At 41.2% G+C, this 21,569-nt stretch overlaps 1 protein-coding gene across 1 annotated transcript; it reads left to right on the top strand.

Annotated features, from left to right (window-relative positions):
* The first annotated feature begins 829 nt into the window (after window positions 1-829).
* Window positions 830-21,319, top strand: fyna (FYN proto-oncogene, Src family tyrosine kinase a). The gene is made up of 12 exons (XM_004540328.4): window positions 830-991; window positions 10,010-10,266; window positions 12,808-12,904; window positions 14,818-14,916; window positions 15,140-15,243; window positions 15,436-15,585; window positions 15,710-15,874; window positions 16,443-16,622; window positions 17,015-17,091; window positions 17,475-17,628; window positions 19,028-19,159; window positions 19,741-21,319. The coding sequence occupies exons 2-12, from the start codon at window positions 10,020-10,022 to the stop codon at window positions 19,947-19,949; spliced, it is 1,614 nt and encodes a 537-aa protein (XP_004540385.1). The 5' UTR covers window positions 830-991; window positions 10,010-10,019; the 3' UTR covers window positions 19,950-21,319.
* Window positions 21,320-21,569: the final 250 nt, after the last annotated feature.

Genomic DNA, 21,569 nt, shown 5'->3' with positions numbered 1-21,569 from the left:
TTCCCAATCAATGCTGAAATTTTGCTGGTGTGTCATTATCGCAACAGAAGAGAAACACATTTTCATGTGTGTACTGTATACTCTCTGTCTGATATTCATCAAAATAATAATAAAAAAATATCAACAATTATTTAAAATATTTTTAAGTCTTTCAAACAAAAAACTCATGCAAACTATATATAATTGTATTTATATAATATAATTGCACTGATCCCTTTAATTATTTCAATAAATAAAAACGCTACAGATGTGTTGAATTTCATTTTGCATCATATCTGTGCATCTGTGTTTTACTCGCACTAAAAGGCGAAAGAAGCTACTAAATAGAGCTCTACGTTACTTGAACAAAAACAGAGAATTTGCCAACCTTGCCCCGTTTTTCAGTCATACTCCAAAGAGGAGGAGGTGCCCGGCCACACATTGTAATCTCTCATTGGAGGAAAGCGGTGTCAGTCGAAGCTACTGGTCGGTGTGGATCCGCATCAAGCGTACGCAATAACATCTGCGTCAAGACAACCAGAGACAGACCCAACAATAAAACACCATATGCTGCCCAAAATAAAACCACCCTAGCAGTTTACTTTTCTAAATAAGTATTTTAGTGGATTATTATTGTTTGAAAGCGATAAGAAGTAGTGGAACTACTAAATCTTGAAATACCTTGAATTAATTTTGGTTCCACAAACATGCCTTTTAGCGTTGCTTTCGTGCAATATCGATTTTTACAAAAAGCTTTGCCAACCAGGAGATTTATTTTGATAGTACTTGGCGGAAGCTGCAGTTTTACTGTGGTGAACTTGACCCCCTGCGCCTTCGTCATCATCCGTACACACGGCGGCGACAGGAGCTCCTGTATCGGCAGGGACGGGTCTCCCACCGCTATTCTCTGTCTGTGCGGAGGAAAAACACTGACAGAGAAGAAAGACGACCGCGAATTTCCTCCACGAAGCTCCCTCTGGAAACTCCGATGGATTAATTTGATTTTTCTGCGGTGAGCGCGCTTTTCTTTTTCTTCTGTTGAATTTCAATTGGTGCGCCAGCCTTGTCCCCTATTTTGCGCTGTGGAAAGCGAGTTGAATTCATCTCGAGAGGGAGAGAGGCAGAGAGAGCAGATGAGATAAATAACACATTTTGAGTGGCTGCAGTCACGCCAATCTTTACTCCGAGTCTTCCTCGGAGGGCTGGCTTTGTGTGGTTTGCGTAAACATTGCCCTCGTTGAGGAAAAGACTGGGAGAGCGGTGATGGTGACTGTGGATGATGTTTTGCAGTGATTCTGGAGAGGGGGCTCTTGTGTTGCAGCAGGGATGGATGCGCTGCAGAACAGAGCTGACCACTGAGGCCATGCACACACACACACCTAATAAACGCCAGGCTGGCCTTCGGACAGCCTCTTAATTGTTTAACTCCACAGGAATTATCATATGCTTTGAGTTAATTGCATTGCCACGCTGCTAAACATCCAATTAAAGCTGTTCCAGTCGGGTTATCTCATGTGTCTGGAGGTGCAGCCATCCATCTTGTGAGCAAACACTGGGGATGATATGTGTGAGCTAACCCCACTGTTACCCATGTGCAATAAGTTAGTCAGCAGTTATTGTTTTGGTTGTTAAATTGTTCAGTCAGCTCCCTGAAGGCCTGAGTTCAGCCTGCCTATGAATGAGTGCACAATTGGTGTGCATGGTATGTATTAAATTTGAATGAAAGGAGTTGGATGTTGTGCTTCGTGGACCGTGCACTTTTCCCCCTTCAGGCTCGCTCTCCCTTATACAGTTCAACCTGCTGGCGCATAATCTGCCAAACCTGAAATAAGTTATAAAGAAATGCAGATGCTTTTCAAAATAAGGCTCAGTTGATAACTTTAGTTTAAGACCATTTTGTTGGTTTTTAAGATTTTTGGAAGGTGTTGGTTTGTTTTGACATCTACTGTGATGATTATCATTGTAAAATTAATCTGTCAAGCAGCAGAAAATAAATTAGCACTTAACTGTAAAATCATCATTAAGCCACATTTGAAGATATTTTTCTAGTTTCTAAAATGTGAGCATTTTCCATTATTCTAAATGTTTAGGAAGACTTAGTTGTTTGGGGGTCTGAAAAAAATCAGGTTTCATTGATGGAAATTGCAGTGGGTATATTTTTTTGTATTCTGATGTTTTGGGCACTAAACTAATGAGAAGTGTAAAACAGCCACACATTTTTAGCATTTTTTTTTTATTAATAATATAAATAAATCAAACAAGTTGCAATGTATTTCTTTTTTTGGGGGGGGGGGTTGCATCTGCTAATTGGCTTATCGTTGTAGATCTGCGTCCAGCACTTGTGCGCCATGTGGCTCGTGCCAGTGTTTTACACTTTCCATCAACTCAAGTGCGATTTTTAGTTCTGCCAGAAACCTTCCATCCTCCGTTCCTGTAAACCCACCTCATCATGATTTCCACTGGATTCTTGCATCGACCATTACCCTCCACTGGCACAAGATTTGGAAAGAATCATTTAAACCCTCAGTTCAGACTGTCAGGCAGAAGCAGCAAGAATCTGCTCTGGTATCTGGATAACACTTTTTTCCTGTTTGGAAAGTGTTCACCTAGTCTGCACTGGTCTCGCTGACTGAATAGACATACACAATGGGATCGGTGATTTAACAACATGACTCAAGAAGCTCAAGTATAGACACTGTGACACTAAAACACAGCTAGGCTTAAACCCACACGCACGTACTGTATGAATCTCAGCTGCGTGTTTTATAACTAGCTCTGTTCATTCAGCACACGAAGAATGCTTTGAAAGCTTTAACAGTGTTTCATTGTGCTCATAATCTTGTAGCAGAGTGAAAAGTGGCCATTGTCTCGTTGTTGATACACTGAATGAACTCGGTTGTCTGACACAAGCAAATGTTGTAACTATTCAGAGAATGGCAGCCATAAGGAGGAGATTGTCAGCGTTGTACCAAATCCAGCAAACATAACAGTGGGTTTCACGTGCATTCAAATGTCACACAGCTTTTCTTAAAAAGGAAAAAAAAGATCCTCTGTTGGTTCGTTGGTCTCGTCTTTGTTCCATGATCAGAACGTTGAATTATGGAGTTGAATAAGGTCACAGTGAGTGCGATGCCAGTGGGAGGCATGTGGGAAGTTTGACCTTGTTTTGTGCCTTGTCAGTGATCTGAGTGTAAAAGGACCCCCACACTTCAACTTAAACAGGATACCTTTTAAGAAGATGTGTTGAATTGCAAAATAGACTGAGGAAAGACTGTATTCTGGAGGGATTTGTTAGTTCGTAGAGGTTAAATTATCACAACATTGCCAGATGTAATGCTCAATTGACCATAATTTCCACAGTTTATTAGTCAAAGCCACGTTTCAATTTGTTTTTCTAAGCTGAAATAATATCTTGTAAACTTGTTACCATTAGGTTCACATGTAGCAATTACTCTGCAGACTTGTATGATTATTTTATATTGTAGCATTAAGACTTTATTGATCTCCAGAGAGTGAGAGATTAATAAGGTTACAGCATTTTAAGGAAAATCTAAAAACATAAAAATTACTTAAAATGATGAAATGATTGAAGGACTTGCTGAAGTCAGTCAGTTGCACGTAATGTTACATACTTTCCCTGAGCTCAAAGTTATGCACAGATAGATACATATTTCATAATCTTGTAACACTTAGGAAATCGTCAGATGTTCCCTTTTTAGAAGCTGCAGATGTTACACTCATTCTTACGTAATTCTTAATAAAATAATTGTTGCTGTTTAGGGAATTTCAGTCTTTTTCTTTTTTCTTTTTTTTTAGTCTTACACATCCAATTATCTTTTTTTGTTCTTGCTCGTAACACAAATCAGACTGCAGATATATTTGTTTTTCAGGCCTGACTGAGTCTCTCCTGGTAAATCCATCAGTTAGTCTGTGCGACCCTGACATGTCTGTCCTTTTAATATAGTATATTGATTGCAGCTTTACTCCAAAGGACCCACTATCTCATTATGGCCTCCAGCGCGATGACTGTTGTTATGGATGATTAACACTCGAGCTTGTGCGGCATCAAAATAAAGGCTTTCATTTGGGTAAATTAATTTCCAGTTGAGCCGAGCGGTTGTGACAGATAAAGTAAAGCTGACCCCGTTGCTGTGTGTTCGGTACCCATTCAAAAAAACTGCTTGTTCAGTGGTGCATTTGATAAAATAGTGTGAAAGCTGATAGTTACTAAAAACAGGTTGTGGATTTACCTGTGGTGGTAGGCGTGATGGAAGTCACTGCAGAGGGTGTCCTGCAGCGATATTCACAGATATTCCTAAAATTCCTCACATTTTTTGATGTTTCAGTTTACATATGTTCCATGAACACCTCATTTATGGTCAGCTTCTTTAAAAAAAAAAAAAAAAAAAAACCTCAACATTTTAACACAGATTTTGTGAAAATTAAAAAATTAAACCAAAAACACCAACAGCAGAAAACTGCAATTTATTGTCCACTTGAGGCTTGCTCTAAAAGGAGTTGGTTTCAGTCCAATTTACAGCTGATGGTAAATGGTAAGTAGCAAAAACGTTTTAACACGTTTTTGGTGAAAAACTTGAGGCCTCTCACCTTTTCCTTCTCTTTGGCTTTTGAATTAACTCTTACAGCACATTGCAATCTTGTCCCCGAAGGACCCTCCTGATCACGCCATTGTCACTCTCTCTACAGCAAGCTGCTCATTTGGGTCTGAAAATAGCGTGATGATTGCTATTGCAGAGGCTGAGGTGGTCATGCAATACCCAGGCTGTGCCATGAAAGGGAACAAGCCCCGAGGCTTTGACGCCATCATCTGCTGGTTTGGTGTGGGGGGTTTGAGTAGACTTGCGTGTGTCTGTGTCCATCTCCACCATGATGAAATGCAGCGAGAGCACCAATCTAAAACTTATGTTGTGATCTCATACGTAGTGTTGACTCATGTGTAACCGGAGAGCAGAAATGTATCTATGATGAACGCTCGTGAAACTCTTATTAAATTACCGTGTAAATGTGAAAAGCTGCTGATTCACCGACTCATCTAAAGGATTCTTTATCTTGTAAATATGAGATTATTAATTGGAATCGCAACACAGACATGATTTAATGTTTACAAATACACACTGTGCAATAAAAAGACCACACAGGGAACATGTATGAATACTATATTAAGGCAAAATGTTATAGATTCTGTGCAGCTGAATGGTAAATGTATGCTAAAGCTACAGTAGTCCCTAGTCTTTTTAACTTGAAGAGCAAGATTTTCATAATCCCCACAGGCAGCACAACGACATGAGATTTCCCCTCATTTACTCTGATCCCTGCAGGAGTGGAGGCAGTGCTATTTCAATCACTTGAGTTGAAGAGAAAATCCACCAGAAATCAGACTTCACCTGCTCAGTTAATATATTCTGGTGCTACGTTAGTCTTATTAACGCCACGTTTAGAGGTTTTTGTATCGACGGGGAAGGTGAGTAAAGAAATGCAGTAACTATGGGAAGTTAACATTCGTGGCCTTGATATTGTTTTTCTCTCTGTTGTGTATTCATAAGAATTTATTTTTATTTTCAATGCCTGACTACCTCAGGTCACCTCTGTCATTCGCGTGGACTTCGGGCACGGTCTTGTTAAATACAGTCATGTGATAGTTCCAAGTTCTAAAACGAAGTACCCTCATGATTCAGTAGTTTGTAGTAGAACAACCTTTAGAAGTTATAACTTGAAGCAGACGTTTTCTGTATGACTCACTTTCTTACATCATTGCGGTGGAATTTTTGCTCAATTTTCTTTTCAAAGATGGTTCAGTTCATTGAGGTTTTTAGACATTTGTTTATGCTCAGCTGCCTTAAGGTCCCACCACGGCATTTCAGTCAGACTGAGGTCTGGACTTCGACTGGGCCGTTACAACACTTTAACCCAAATGGCCAAGCTTTAGCTGTCAGACAGATGGCCTCACATTTAACTTTAGAATACTTTCATATGCAGAGAAGTTCATGGTCGAGTCAGTGACTGCAAGGTGCCCAGGTCCTCTGGCTGCAAAACAAGCCCAAATCACTCCCCCTCCCCCACCGTGCTTGACAGTTGGTGTTTGTGCTGGTACGCCTCGTATCTCCAAACATGGCTCTGTGTGTTATAGCCAAACATCTCTACTGTCCTTTAGACAGATGAGACCACTTCTGAGGCCACTTCTGTTTTAGACATTTTGTAGTTTGTTCAGATTCAACTTTGCAAACGTAAGCTGTGCTGTCATGTCCTTTTTAGAGAGAAGAGGCTTTTTCCTGGCAACCCTTCCAAACAAGCCATACTCATTCAGTCTTTTTCTAACTTTACAGTCATGAACTTTAATATTTAATAGCTAACTGAGGCCTGCAGAGTTTTTTGGGGTTTTTTTGCAGTTTCTCCAACCATTGAAGAGTCTGACCTTGGGCTGAATTTACTGGGACGTCCACTGTGGCATTGCATTACCCACACACCTGAATGCTTCAGTTATATGGACAAAACGTTTTCACATAACTGTACATTCATAGCTTTCCTGGCCAAATAAATACTGTAATGTCCCAAGCCGAGTGACAGTACTGGATATGTGGTTTTCTTTGTTTTTGTTTTTTTTATTTTAAATTACTTGAATTGGACTGAAATCACGACGTGTCCCAGTCCTCCTTTTTTCTTTCTCCATACAATTTTGAGCCCTGATGAATTCACACTCATCGCCACCCAGTGTTAACTTGGTTTGGAGGCCGTCTTTGGTTACTGTCAGCTGTCCCGATACTAATGAAATCACTGCAACATGTTGAAAAGACACGTTTTGAACTCAACTGTGGAAAATCAATTCATTCTGCTGTGTTTGTAGTACTGCTGCTTCTTCTCCTCAGTGAATTGTTAGAGCGGATCCCCTTTTTGTTTTATATCAGTTCTCAGATGTCGATTAAAAAGTCAGAAAATACCCATCACAACATCCTGAAGTCTTCATTTACTTGCTTTGTCCAGCAAAAAAAGATAAAACAAACAGCAAAATAGGGCTGCCACGATTAGTCGACTAGTCACGATTATGTCGACTATTAAAATCGTCGACGACTAATTTAATAGTCGACGCATCGTTTGAAGCTTTGTAAGATCACAAAGGACGCAGGAATGAGTAGTAGGATTTAAGAGTGTAATAACGGACTGAAACAGAAGATGGCAGCATTGCATGTACAAGGATGCCAGCTGCCGTTAAACCCCGAAGAAGAAGAAGCTGTGTCCCAGAATTCATAGCGCAGCTGTCAACAATGGCGGCAGCTAGTTAGTTTTAACTTTACTCTTATTATTCTTTCTTGGTCACAAAATAAACGTTTAACATATTTTCAGGCGAGAATGTAGCTGTGTAAACCTCAAATATCTGCTCAGTTTATCAAGACACCACATATTTTCAAAAGCGCTCCGACGTTTTCGGAGACGTCTGTTACCCACTAGCTCGTTAGCTAGGCGGGGGCAAGGCTAACTAGAGCCGTGAGAACACCGGACTCCCGGCAAATCGTTTTCAAACCCACTGCCGTCTTTCGCTAGTCAGGTTAAACATATATATAAGTCACTTAGATAACTTAAAAATGTTATTGTTTGGCTTTCTTTAGTATTTTATTTGTTCCTGAGTAAATCGGTTTGGCTGAGATTAAAGTTATAGTTTTTGCACAGCTAAAACTGTCAAGCAGACAGCTGATTATCAGAAGTGTGAGACGCTGGAGAATATACTCCGGTGTCCTGTTATATTTTAGAAAGCAAGGAGTTTATTAAACTTCACCGAAACAATCTGCAAATTTCATTAAAAATTAATAAACTACCATCTTGTCTTTATTTTTAGTTAGCACAAACACTTCAAGCTGTAAGCTAATGATAGTTATATAAGACCAGATGCTGCTGGTGCAATAAGCTGTACGCTGTACGTCCAATGGATGATGATCTGATTAGTCGACTAATCGCAAAAATAATCGGTGACTAGTCGACTATCAAAATTATCGTTTGTGGCAGCCCTACAGCAAAACCAAGTGTGGAAGCACTGAAAAGTCCACGTATTCGCTTTGAATATTGCTTCATTGCCATATTGCCATTCATATATAGGATTTTTACATTTAAATATATCAGCTGTACTTTAGAGCAACGTGCAGTAAATACCAGAAGATTGGAGATATAAATATAGATGTCAAAACAGATTATTTTATATCTGAAGGATTATTGGAGACGCAACAGCAGCCGTGCTTCTTGTATTTCTGTCTGCGGTCTCTGCTCCGGTCAGAGCTTATACTGTAATGCTGCTGGGCTCGTTTCTTCTTCTGCGTATTTTATGGGGTTTTATTGGCAGTAATGAATCACAGTGATGTCGGTCTCTCTGCAGCAGTTACGTCCTTTTGTTACTTAAGCAAACTGGAGCTAAGCTGTATAGTGTGGCAATAATGAAATCCTGTATACAGAAGGAAAACTCAGTTTTTGGTGTCAGAGTCCCTCTTGGTACTTTTTCCATGCAGGCAACACAGCAAGGATTTTTCTTGTCGAATGAATGAATGAATGAATACAATTTTATGCAGCAGAATTCGTTTTTCTAGCTGGTTAATCATCAGATGTAACGTGATCTTTCAGAGAAATCTGACCTCAGACTTAGCTTCTTCTGGACCAAACTGCTCTCTCTGAAGTATAATAGATAAGCATTGATGGGTTTACAACAACTTGCACTTGAAAACCACTTTTGGTGTTTTGCAACTTTGCAACAACAATCATTTCAAGATTTTGACACTGCACCATCATGTGACCTCTTCTCAAAGAGGGCATTATTTCCCGTTCATCTGATACGTTCATGCATTTTCTCCTCATCTACATATAGTGCTTGACTTGTTACATTCTGCAGCATTTTCTCCCACTGTGCAGCAAGTGACACATCTGTTTGCACTTTTTGCCTGTGCAGGCATTAAAGTTTCTTGCTAGTAAATGTAAAACAGGCCTGAAGGGTTTGATCTTATACTGTGTAGCTTTGCTTGTAAGCATTAAGCACCAGTCCTTCAAAAACAAGCCTGTGGTTCCTGCTTGTTTTCTGCTTGGAAAATAGTTTCCTTAGAAAGACGTGCTTATTTTCCAATATTAGCAACATTACCTGCTGTATAAAGGCAGATTGTGCTTTTTGGGGGGTTATACAGCTGGGGTAAAGAGCACTGGGATGATTTCCCTTGTCCTCGATCTGTTGCAGTGTTGACTTTTGTTCCGAACACCACCTCTCTCCATTCACCGACACTGTAAACAAGTATGTTTCCAATTAGCTGCCTCTGAAGTCAGCTGCCTGCTTATGCCATTGAAAGACAGCGCTGCTGCCGGGGCCCTCTTCTTAGACATGCTGAACCGGTTTCACGAGCTTCCAGGGCTTAAAGGGGGGGTTGGGGAGTGGGACACGGCGAGCCAAAATGTTCATTAACTTAACTGGGTCTGCAAAGACGGTAAGGCTCTTTTTAATTGACAAAGCAGAAAGCAGGCTGTGTCCCTCATTTCAAAAACTGGTTTATCTTTGCTTTAGTGAGGACAAATGTTCCATCAGCGCGCGTGTGCGTGGCTCCTTGTAAAGCAAACAAAAATAAAGTAAATGCTCTCTTGTAAAGTCAGTGGCTCGGTGTAGACTCTTCTCCTCAGTGTGGTCATGCAATCAGATGGAAAAGTAAACTGTGATAAGTAGGGCCATTAAATTGTTTTACGGCCAGTTTAACTGGATATTCTCAGCATAAAGCATTAATGCGAGCGTACATATGCAGCGGTCATATTTACCGAGCACATACAGCTGTGGTGCATTGTGTTCCTCCATTTAATTAGTAATGCATCTTTTAAAGCGTCGTGTTTAATTTCAGCCTAATTGAAAGATTTTTCAGAAGACTCTGTGGAGCTCTCAAAGGAAGCTCTGAAATAATGGGAATATTGAATCATAATTTCCCCAGTGGAGACGGCTTTTGAGCTATTATTTTACCTAAGTGCTAATTCCATCTCGCTCTCTTTCTCTCTCCACCCACAGACAGTAGAGAATGGGCTGTGTCCAATGTAAGGATAAAGAAGCAGCAAAACTCACTGATGACCGGGAGACCAGCCTTTCGCACAACTCGGGCTACCGCTATGGGTCCGACCCCACTCCGCAGCACTACCCCAGCTTTGGGGTCACCACCATTCCCAACTACAACAACTTCCACAGCGCAGCCTCGCAGGGAGTCACTGTGTTCGGAGGAGTCCACACGTCCTCGCAGTCTGGGACCCTGCGGTCTCGGGGAGGCACAGGTAATATTAGACTGTGAATGAATGTGAGCTACTTTACATGTCTTAAAAATATTTGTCACCTTTTAAAGGGCTAATGTGCATAAAAACTGCAAATAAACGGAACATTTGCATAATTTGAACCTGAAAAATACATCCATCCATCCATCCATTCGCGTCCGCTTATCCTGTTCAGGGTCGCGGGGGGCGCTGGAGCCTATCCCAGCTGTCATAGGGCGAGAGGCGGGGTACACCCTGGACAGGTCGCCAGTCTGTCGCAGGGCCAACACACAGAGACAGACAACCATTCGCACTCACATTCACTCGCACATTCACACCTATGGGCAATTTGGATTAACCAATTAACCTATCCCCACTAAGTGCATGTCTTTGGACAGTGGGAGGAAGCCGGAGTACCCGGAGAGAACCCACGCAAACACGGGGAGAACATGCAAACTCCTCACAGAAAGACCCCGGCCTGATGGTGGAATTGAACTCAGGACCTTCTTGCTGTGCGGCAACAGTGCTAACCACTGTGCCACCGTGCTGCCCTGAAAAATACATGAATAGAAAATATCACATTTTAAAAATGATATGAATTTGGTTGCCCGGAATAAATTCACTGAGTACCCTGTTGGAAGATAAACTTACACGCTGTTAAGTAATGGGTCAAATTACAAATAAAATGTCTAATTTAAACTGTCTAAAAATGTCTCTGAAGGCTGCTAGCTGCCGGGTAGGATGGATCCATTCTTTCATGTTGTTGTGTGCTTACAGAGCCAGGTGGCTTTATGAGTTAGTGTTGTTTTCTCGTCAGCTCAAAGCAGTCTGGCTATTCTCCTCTGACCTCTGGCATCATCAAGACATTTTCACCCCGAGAACTGACACTCACTGTATATTTTCTCTTTTCCGGGCCATTCTCTGCAAACCCTAGAGATGGTTGTGTGGGGAAAATCCCATCAGGTCAGCTGTTTCTGAAACACTGTGACCAGCCCATCTGGCGCCAACCACCTTTAAGTATTCAAAGTCACTTAAAGTCAAAGTCACTTAAATGACCCTTCAGTTTGAACTTCAGCAGGTCATCTTGACCATGCGTACAGGCCTAAATGCACAGACTTACTGCCAAGTGACTGGCTGATTATAGATTTGCATTAACAAGTGTATGGCCTGTGAATATAGATGTTTAACAAAAAAAAACAGCTTATGTTGGCTTGTCAGCTTTCTGTTCTCAGAATTACAGGCTCAACTTAAATAACGGGTGAAGTTCGTGGCTTGTGTGCCATTTACTAAATGAATAAGTGAGCCTTCTCTTGTGTGTAGTAGAGCCTCAAAATGAATAGAAATGCCCTAAATTATGACCAGTTCTCTGTGAAGAACAATGACAGAGAGCAGACTTTTTGCTGAAGAGCGCTTCAAATGGGGAGAAATAAGCTTTACACTCTTTTGCTCGAAATTTGAAAGCTTCGTATCATCAGATTTATAAATCGCCACCATCCTTGCTTTGATGTCTGTGACGTACTTTGAACCCTTTTTGCGGTTGAATAAAACCAACATCTTTGAAATTGCCGTCGCCAGCTCGCATGAACAAGAAACTACTCTAAGAGGGGGAATGAGAAATAAAATGCATGTCTAATTTGTACAGTGAAGACTTGAGGCATAAGAAACTGAAACTATAACAGATGTAGAGCCGAAACTTGATCTGATCTGCAATGACCTCAACGGACAGTGTGCAGATTTGGTCGACATTAGGATTGCAGCTTGGAGGATTTAGATCAAATCAGAAAATGAACACTTACAGTTTTAGGCTTATTAACAGATACTGGCAGATTTTTGATTGGCTTCCCTCATCTAGACCATGATAGCACCAAGTAGTATCTATATTTGCTCGTTAGGTCTGCAGTTTTATGTTAGTTAAGTAGGCATCACAAGTCAGTTAATAACAAAAGTTGTTTTTGTGAAATCTTTTTTACCCCATCAACTTTTTTTTATTATATTTTTTGCCTTTTTAGAGTCTAAGTGCTCCTTTCTTGTTAAACTGAGATCATACAGCTGTCATTAAGGTATCAGGACATAAATCCAAATCAGTTAGTGGCAAAGAGTTTGCTTCTGTAAGCTAAGCTTTGTGTCACACCTGTAGCAATTAGCTTTTTAATATGAATGTTTTACTTTATTTGAAAAAATAAAATGTCCCACACAAGTCCTTAAAAGTAAAACATCACCATAAATCACAAACTGCGCTGAAACATCTCAAGAGTCTCCAAATTGTTGCTTTTATTTAAAATTTCTATAAGCGAAAAACTCCCACAATTCTTTTTAAGTTAGCGCTGCTAGTGAGATGTTTGGAAAGATAAAAGAGTAGAAATTTGTTTTGTTTCTAAGGTGAAAATAATGCAGCAGATGGGGTGTAAAGAATAAACAAAGAAGGCAGTAATATTTATTGCCGTTACATAAGCCCCATGTGTTAGACAGATGAACGAACCCTACAGTAAAAATGGAATGAAAAACCCACCGCCATAATATTTCAGCCACATAACCGCCACATGCAACATTTTTGTTTTGCGGCAGGGGTGACTCTCTTTGTGGCCCTTTATGATTATGAAGCCAGGACCGAGGATGACCTCAGCTTCAGAAAAGGGGAGAGGTTCCAGATCCTCAACAGCACGTAAGTGTGAAAACATCTGCATGACAGCACCAAAAGGGTGGTGGTTGTGTTTTCCTTCTCTGGTCCGGCTGTAACAAACGTTACACCGACACCAATCTGACAGACTTAACCGGGTCTGTGAGGTTCTTGGATTCTCCTCACTTTTTGTGTAACTACAGTGATTTGTGTTGCTTTATCGCATCTTTATAGGAGAATTAAACAGTCAGACCATACTTGCGGGCTGTGCGTGGGCGTTTCCCATGGTAAATGCTGACTGACATCTGAGAGCCTCTGTTCTGTCTCCCTGTCATTTTGTGTTTTCTCTTTCGCTGAATCCAAACCAAGCATTTCCCCTAAATCCAACCAGTTATCTCAGCTACTCATGACAGTCAAACTTCAGTCCCTAACTCCAAACGGAATGGGAGGTCCTGCTGGAAACATACACTCACCAGCCACTTCATTAGGTGCACCTTCAGAACTGCCTTAATTCATTGTGACATAGATTCATCAAAGTGCTGCAGAGACTTTGGTCCATATTGACATGACAGCACGACACAGTTCTTGCAGATTTGTTGGCTGCACATCCATGATGTGAATTTCCTGTTATACCACATCCCAAAGGTGCTATATTGGACTGAGATGTGGTGACCGTGGAGGCCATTTGAGTACAGTGAACTCGTGTTCGAGAGCCAGTTTGAGGTAATATGAGCTTTGTGACACCAGACATCCTGCTAAAAGCAGCATGTCAAATATGGCGCTTAAACAATGCGCATTTAGTGTTTAGGAGCCTAAACACTAGCCCACCACTAACCTAAAGTAGATCCGCGTTGTTTACACCAGATGTCTGTCCCTTCTCTTCTGACCTCTGGCATCAACAAGGCATTTTCCCGTTCAAACCATTCTCTGTAAATCCTGGTTGTGCGGGAAACTGACACCAACAACCATGCCTCGTTCAGCGTCACTTAAATCCCCTTTCCTCCCCATTCTGATGCTCAGTTTGAGCATCAACAGGTCGTCAAGACCACGTCTACATGCCTAAATGCACCGAGTTGCTGCAACGTGATTCGCTGATTAAATATGTGTGATAGAAAGCAGTTGAAAGGTGTATCTAATAAAGTGGCAACGAGTGTAATTCTTTTTTTAAACCAGGAAATGGTCTATAACAAAGGGGAACCAACAAGCTATTGCTAGAACATTTACATATTTATATATAAATAATATTAATATATATTTGCACAAGGTTGGAGGTGATTCCCACTGGATATTATTTGGGATATAAGAAGCGCATTTGTAAATGGCCTGTATTTATATAGCGCTTTACTAGTCCTTAAGGACCCCAAAGCGCTTTACATATCCAGTCATCCACCCATTCACACACTGGTGATGGCAGCTACAGTGTAGCCACAGCCACCCTGGGGCGCACTGACAGAGGCGAGGCTGCCGGACACTGGCGCCACCGGGCCCTCTGACCACCACCAGTAGGCAACGGGTGAAGTGTCTTGCCCAAGGACACAACGACCGAGACTGTCCAAGCCGGGGCTCGAACCGGCAACCTTCCGATTACAAGGCGAACTCCCAACTCTTGAGCCACGATCGCCCCGTGGCGACAAATGAGCAGACTGTCCGAACGTTGTCCTGAAAATTATAAAGCACTCAAATCATAGTTGCGAATGAAGAGCTTCAGCTGTAGTCAAATTTATGAATTCAAAAACTGAGTTTATAATTTTAATTTCAGAATGGTTAAATCACATAAGGGTGGTCATGCACGGGGGTCTCTACATTACAACTGCTTTGTCTTAGATTTGCACTAAAACAACAGCATTCAGAGTATTAAGAAGAGTGCGTTTATTTCCTTAAATGTAGTGCATCCACTCTGTTTACACGATGAGTAAATGGTGATCTAGCTCTGTTAAATCCACCCTCTCATTTTTCAGCGAGGGAGACTGGTGGGAGGCTCGTTCTCTCACTACAGGTGGAACTGGATACATTCCCAGCAATTACGTAGCTCCTGTGGACTCCATCCAAGCCGAGGAGTGAGTGAAACTTTTTCATTTGAGCACACGCTCTCACACACAGCCTCCACGGGTCTCCGAGGCACGGCAGCTTCATCACCAGAGAGCATAAATATTTCAGAAGTCAGCTCATTGCCTTTGTTAGATGTGACATGGTTGCACGCACAGTACAAATAGAATATTTAGGAAAGCACTGAAAACAAATTTCCCACATCTTTTTTTCCATTTCTCCTCCTTCCTTCAGCTGGTATTTTGGTAAATTGGGTCGAAAGGACGCAGAGAGGCAACTGCTCTCCAACAGCAACGCCAGAGGCACTTTCCTGATCCGTGAGAGCGAAACAACTAAAGGTACGCAAAACGAGATGGTGACTGTTTGAACGCTTTTAAACTTTAGGAAAACTGACAGGTGTTTGTACATAAGTAAAGGAGCACATTAAAGTGAAAGTAAGTAGAAGCAAATTATTTATGGATAAACCTAGAATAAGCCGTGAGACTAAAGATTGAATAACTTAAAATAACATCACAACCAATCTGTTCTAGGAGCCTACTCTCTCTCCATCCAGGACTGGGATGACGTGAAGGGAGATCACGTTAAACACTATAAAATCCGCAAACTGGATAATGGAGGCTACTACATCACCACCAGAGCCCAGTTTGAGACACTCCAGCAGCTAGTGCAGCACTACTCGGGTGAGACTCTGCTGCTCAGTGTGTACAAAAACATCTTAATGGTATATTGTGTGTGGGATTTTTTTTCTTCTTCTTTTACACTTCCACATTTCTCATGTGACCCCAAATTGCACGGTCATTTCAGCCAGGGCTGCAGGCCTGTGCTGCAGACTGATCGTGCCGTGCCACAAAGGCATGCCTCGTCTGACCGACCTGTCTGTCAAAACCAAAGACGTGTGGGAGATCCCGCGGGAGTCGCTGCAGCTTATTAAACGCCTCGGCAATGGGCAGTTCGGAGAAGTCTGGATGGGTGTGTATCTTATTCCTCAAATTCCAAAAATTCCATTTTGACTAGAATGCCATTTTTGAACTTGTTGTGATTTCTGAGTGGATTTAAGATTTTGGGGAGGGCTTGGGTTGTTGAACCCTGGGAAAAACAAAAGCAAGTTATTAGAATATTTCTAGCTTTATCTAATTCATCAGCATTAAAATAACATTTTGATTCATTTCTCCCATTAAAAAAAAAATGTATCCATCTGTGCACGCTCTTAACCGCTTAACCAAATCAGGTTAACGGGGAAGCTTGGAGTCTGTCCCAGCTGTGACTGGGTGATAGGCAGTGTGCACTCTTGGTACAGAGAGAGACAGCCAATGCATGTATTTGGACTGTTGGAGCTCCTGAAGCAAACCCAGAAAATACATGCAAACCTCAGTTTTAATTACAATCTGTTATGTCATACTCTGATACACTTAATGCAACTTTCAGGGAGTATTTGTTTCTAGTTATGTGTTCTACAGATTAAGTTAAAAGAAGCATGGCCTGTTTGTTTTTTCTTTTAATTAGACTGAATGTCACATTTTGGGGTTTTTCTTCTCAGGTACGTGGAATGGCACCACCAAGGTGGCAGTGAAGACTCTTAAGCCCGGCACGATGTCACCTGAGTCCTTCCTGGAGGAAGCTCAGATAATGAAGAAGCTCCGACACGATAAGCTGGTGCAGCTCTATGCTGTGGTGTCCGAGGAACCCATCTATATAGTCACAGAGTACATGAGCAAAGGTAGAGGCTGTTTTAACAGTGTCATCATTGCATACATGCATTCATGCATGCACCTAAATAATGTTGCATAATATATATATATATATATATATATATATATATAATATAACGATCTATCTGCATAGGATGTAGAGTATGTCTCCCAGTTTGCTGTATAGCAAATGAAGTTTATTTCACATTGTGACTGTTGGGCAGGATGCATTTGCGATGGAAAAACATATTTTCAGTTACCACAGCAATACCTAACAAACATCTCACTAAGATGTAACATTCTAGGCAGAAATCCCAGAACTGATGCAACATTAGCACAACGTGATGCTTGTAATGATGTGGCAGCCCAAGAAAACAAAAGCCTGATATCCTGACTGTATTTTTTTTTCTTATCTTTTCAGGGAGTTTGCTTGATTTCCTGAAGGACGGCGAAGGTCGAGGCCTCAAACTGCCAAATCTAGTGGACATGGCGGCTCAGGTGTGAAAATCTTGATGCTCAGAAAACATGTTCCCAGGGAAGGATGTTTCCTTTAAGAGCTTAACTGACTTTAATCATCTCCAACTGTTCCCAGTTTAGTCATTTAATCTCAGCACTGCTCATTTAAAGTCTTTTGTTTTGGTGATTTCCCAATTTTTCACACACTTTGCACAAATTCCACGTGATTTATGTTGTTTACTGAGAAAGTAAATGTATATAAAGCAAATCTGTGGGCTTTCAATTTAGAGAGATGCTTCACTTTTGCTGTCCCACTTTTTTAGGGTGATAACATTTGTGTAAATCTTGCTTAGCACAGATTTAATGACCTTGAAGCTATACATTGAGATGATGTTCAGTAGGAAAAAAAACCCTCAATTTCCCAGGTGGCGGCGGGCATGGCTTATATCGAGAGGATGAACTACATCCACAGAGACCTAAGATCTGCCAACATCCTAGTCGGAGACAGCCTGGTGTGCAAGATTGCTGACTTTGGTCTGGCTAGACTCATCGAGGACAACGAATACACAGCAAGACAAGGTAGGCTTCACTCCAACACATTTTCATGAATCCATTGCTAATGCCTTCATGCTTGTTTAAACCACAAATGAATTAAAATGACGTTGCAACAACACACAGTACAGAAACTGCAACATAGGTTCCAAACTTCAAAACTGAAAAAACTTCCTGTCCCTGTAAATGTAGAATTTATTGTATTTGTGCGTACTTTCAAAGATGAGCAGCAGATTTTGTGTCAGAATTGAGTAATAATTCAGTCACTTTTGAAAATGCTGACATAGTACACACACCTGTGATCTATGTGCTGATGAACTAAGATGAGATCTATGGATCACCTGGTGTGAGTACACACTTAAACTTTCTTTGTGTTTATGTTGCTTAGACATTGTAATAAAGACAATATATGACTACAGACCGTGCTTGAGAAATGTCTGTTCAGTAGCAAAGTTGTCCAGTGGTGGTTTTCTACTAGATTTCTTATGTTTCAGTGAGTCAGGTCAATTATTGACTACTACTGGGAAAAAGATTAGAAGCTTGCACATGTTTTGTCTAACTCTGTTTCTGTAGGATTCATTAAGTTCCCTGTAAACTGCCATCAGAGGAAAAATGTTGGTGGCTTGGCAAAAGGGCTTATTCCATCCAGTTTCACACACGAACACACACACATTTGTGTTTCTGTAACTTCAGAGGACATTGCTTTAACCAAAATGAATTTCATGGATACAAAACTTAAACTTTCCTGATGTTGACCCCTGACCTCTTCACCTTAAAATGCTGTTACTGACAGACTCATGTCACAACATGAGCACTTAGAGCATGCTGCTTTTCTTTTTGAGCAAGAATTTGTCTTGATGGAACCACTGGAAAGCAGATGCACGTGTGGTTAGCGCAAAGACAACCAAAGATGTGTTTATACAGGGGTACGGTGCCGGACTTGAGACCTCTTAAAAGGGCACTTGTTTTACACGAAAATATGCCGCTGCGATTATTGTTTGAAGGATGACGAGGAAGCAGCCAAAACCTGATTCACTCCAGTGTTGTTTCCCCCCTGAGTCAGACGTGAACCACACCAGGAGGACTTCAAGCTCTGTTAGTCACTCTGTCAACATGTTCAGTCACTCATTTGGTAGAAATGAAATGTTTACTTGCTCGACTCGGGCCAAGTGCAAACTGACACGGAGATGGATAATGGAATGGTTCCGTTATTTCCCTGGTGGGATGTAATGATGTCCTTATGTGCCTGCACTAATCAAATCAGTGAAGGGAAAAAAATCAGTACAGTGAAGACTGACCTACTTTAGTCTAGGTTTTGGTGGAAGCCGCTGCTGTGTATCTTTGTGTATATCTGGAGGGATGCAGAAGCAAAATAATAAAAGTTTGAGACTGTTTGTGAAATTAATATCACCTGAATTTATTTTAGGTGCGAAGTTTCCCATAAAGTGGACCGCTCCTGAGGCTGCCCTCTACGGGAAATTCACCATCAAGTCAGACGTGTGGTCATTTGGTATCCTGCTGACAGAGCTGGTGACCAAGGGCAGAGTGCCCTATCCAGGTGAGAGTGCTGAGCTTGAGGGTTATGTAATCACCTCTCAAAACCAATCAAACTGCTGCATTCAGTTAATGCAGGCTGTGACACGAGACTTTGCATGATTTAAATGGAAAAAAAGCAGTAGTTAGTTGCATAATGCATTATACATAGAAATGTTCCAAGCTAATGAATGTGAATTGTTCCAGTTTCACTGACATTATAATTCCATTTTAACCTTTATATAAGCTGTCTAGTGTCTATGCGATGATTGCTGCGATGTTTTCAGTTTCCAGTGTAAGGCTTAAGGCGACACCACTTCTATGCAAAGCACTATTTCTTCAGTTCAGATCAAAACGGAAGGCTCTTTCCCGCCTTGACTGTTCACATTTTTATGCTAATCGACTATTACCCCCATCTTAATGTCACATTGCAACCAATAGTAGGTGCAGGAAGTCATCTACTAATCTGTTCCACGATACTGAAACTCAAAAGCAAAGTCTAGAGTAATGCAACTTATGGAAACGGCACAGAAAGACTGCTTACAAACTTGGTGATTTGATGGCAGCACAGCCCTAAACTCTCACTCTATGTGCACCTTTGTTCAGGCATGAACAACCGTGAGGTGCTGGAGCAAGTGGAGCGAGGCTACCGGATGCCGTGCCCCCAGGACTGCCCCTCGTCCCTGCATGAGCTAATGCTACAGTGCTGGAAGAAAGACCCAGAGGAGAGGCCCACCTTTGAGTACTTGCAAGCCTTTTTGGAGGACTACTTCACTGCCACTGAGCCTCAGTATCAGCCAGGGGATAACCTCTGAGCGCCATGGCCCTCGTCTCATGTCGTTTCACCAAAATTCCACCAGAGGGAGCCAGACACCACGCGTTCTTTCTCATTCTGCGGCTCTAATGGTTTTAAAAGCTGGCAGACTCGCTTTCCAACCTTCAGACGTCATACAAACAGGACAGAGGGGTGCAAACACAGCAACGTGACTATCAGAATTAGAAGTGACTGTCATGGATGAACGACATGAGTTCTGTTGCGTAACGTGTATGTAATGTAAATACAAATTGCTTGTTTACTTATTATCTTTTTTCTGTTTTGTATTCCTTTTGATAATTTGGAAATGTGTGATTTTTTTTTTTTCTTCTTTTTTTCCATTTTTAAATGTAAGGTTACATTTGTTATGGCTCATAGAGAAGTGTGTGAGGCTCACAAGCTGGTTACAGATGTAGGAATAATAATTGTTGGGAATAGTTAGACACTGTGGACCAAAGTGTATCTGAAAATTAGTTTTTTTCCTTTTTCTGGGAGTCCACTGACTTTTTTCTTCTTTTTTCTTTTTTTATAAGGTTAATGTAACAATACTTTTCTCCTCTTCTCAAGGACTTTAGATGTACTATAACACCTGTTCTTGCCTTTTCTTGTTTAGTAATATTCTTATAATGTAAGGGAATGCCTTCATGCTTTACACACACTAACTCAGTGCATCATGGGCTCTTCCTCCCAAAACTGTATGCCATCTGCACTAATATTGTGCATTCATTGCATTCCAGCTTCTGCCAGTGATCTTTTTTTTAGGACTGGCTTAAAGTGACTTTTAAGTTGAGCTTTACGTAATTCAAATGAGGACTGAACTCCTCTCTAACTGCAATCTTCGTTCAGCTGACTGCTTAGTATACTGACAGTATTTTTAAATGTATGTTGCAGATGGCAGCAGGCTGTGTAAGACTTCCACACTGTCTTTATGCTTCAACAGCCAAACAAACTGCCACTTACATGATATGAATGAAGGATGTGTACCTGTGTTTGTCCCTCCATAATGTGTATTTGAATATAACAGTTTGTGAGACCAAATACCTTTTAATTTCATTTTAAGAACATTTCAGCCAGTTAAGAGACGCGAATAATTGATTATTTCCAGGCATTAGGCTTTGGATAGCATTTCATCTTCCTTTACTATCAATCTCCTCTCACTCTTGGTGTGTAATCACATGACAATGTGCCATTTATGTGTATTTATGTTGCTCTCCACGGGTGTAAAAGTCAGCAGAAACTTTTGTATCACTCCGTTTGCCCTGAGTTTAGTAGGTATTCAAAACTTTTGGTCTCTATTTATTGTCTCTGTCTGTTCTGCGTGCACAGCCGTTTTTGAAATAAAGAATCCTGCCATTACGACGCACTATTTAACACTGTTTGTGAAGCTCGTCTGACTGCTCCCATTCTCAAGAAATTTCAGGTTCTCAGCAACAGGCGTGGTGAATAAGCAGACATGACTATTGAAAATGACAGAGTACAAATGAGCCTGTGGTTTTGTTTTTTTTCCCTCGGGGTGAATTTCACGCAGATGACAAGGCTGAATATGCAAATCATCGGATACATGTATGCCCTGAAGCCAAATATCAATCAGATGCATAATCTAAGCCTGTTTTATCCCACG

Source organism: Maylandia zebra, linkage group LG19, assembly GCF_041146795.1.
Source record: "Maylandia zebra isolate NMK-2024a linkage group LG19, Mzebra_GT3a, whole genome shotgun sequence".
Taxonomy (NCBI): domain Eukaryota; kingdom Metazoa; phylum Chordata; class Actinopteri; order Cichliformes; family Cichlidae; genus Maylandia; species Maylandia zebra.
Note: the sequence above shows the minus strand (reverse complement) of the source record. Positions and strands in the feature narration are given on the sequence as shown.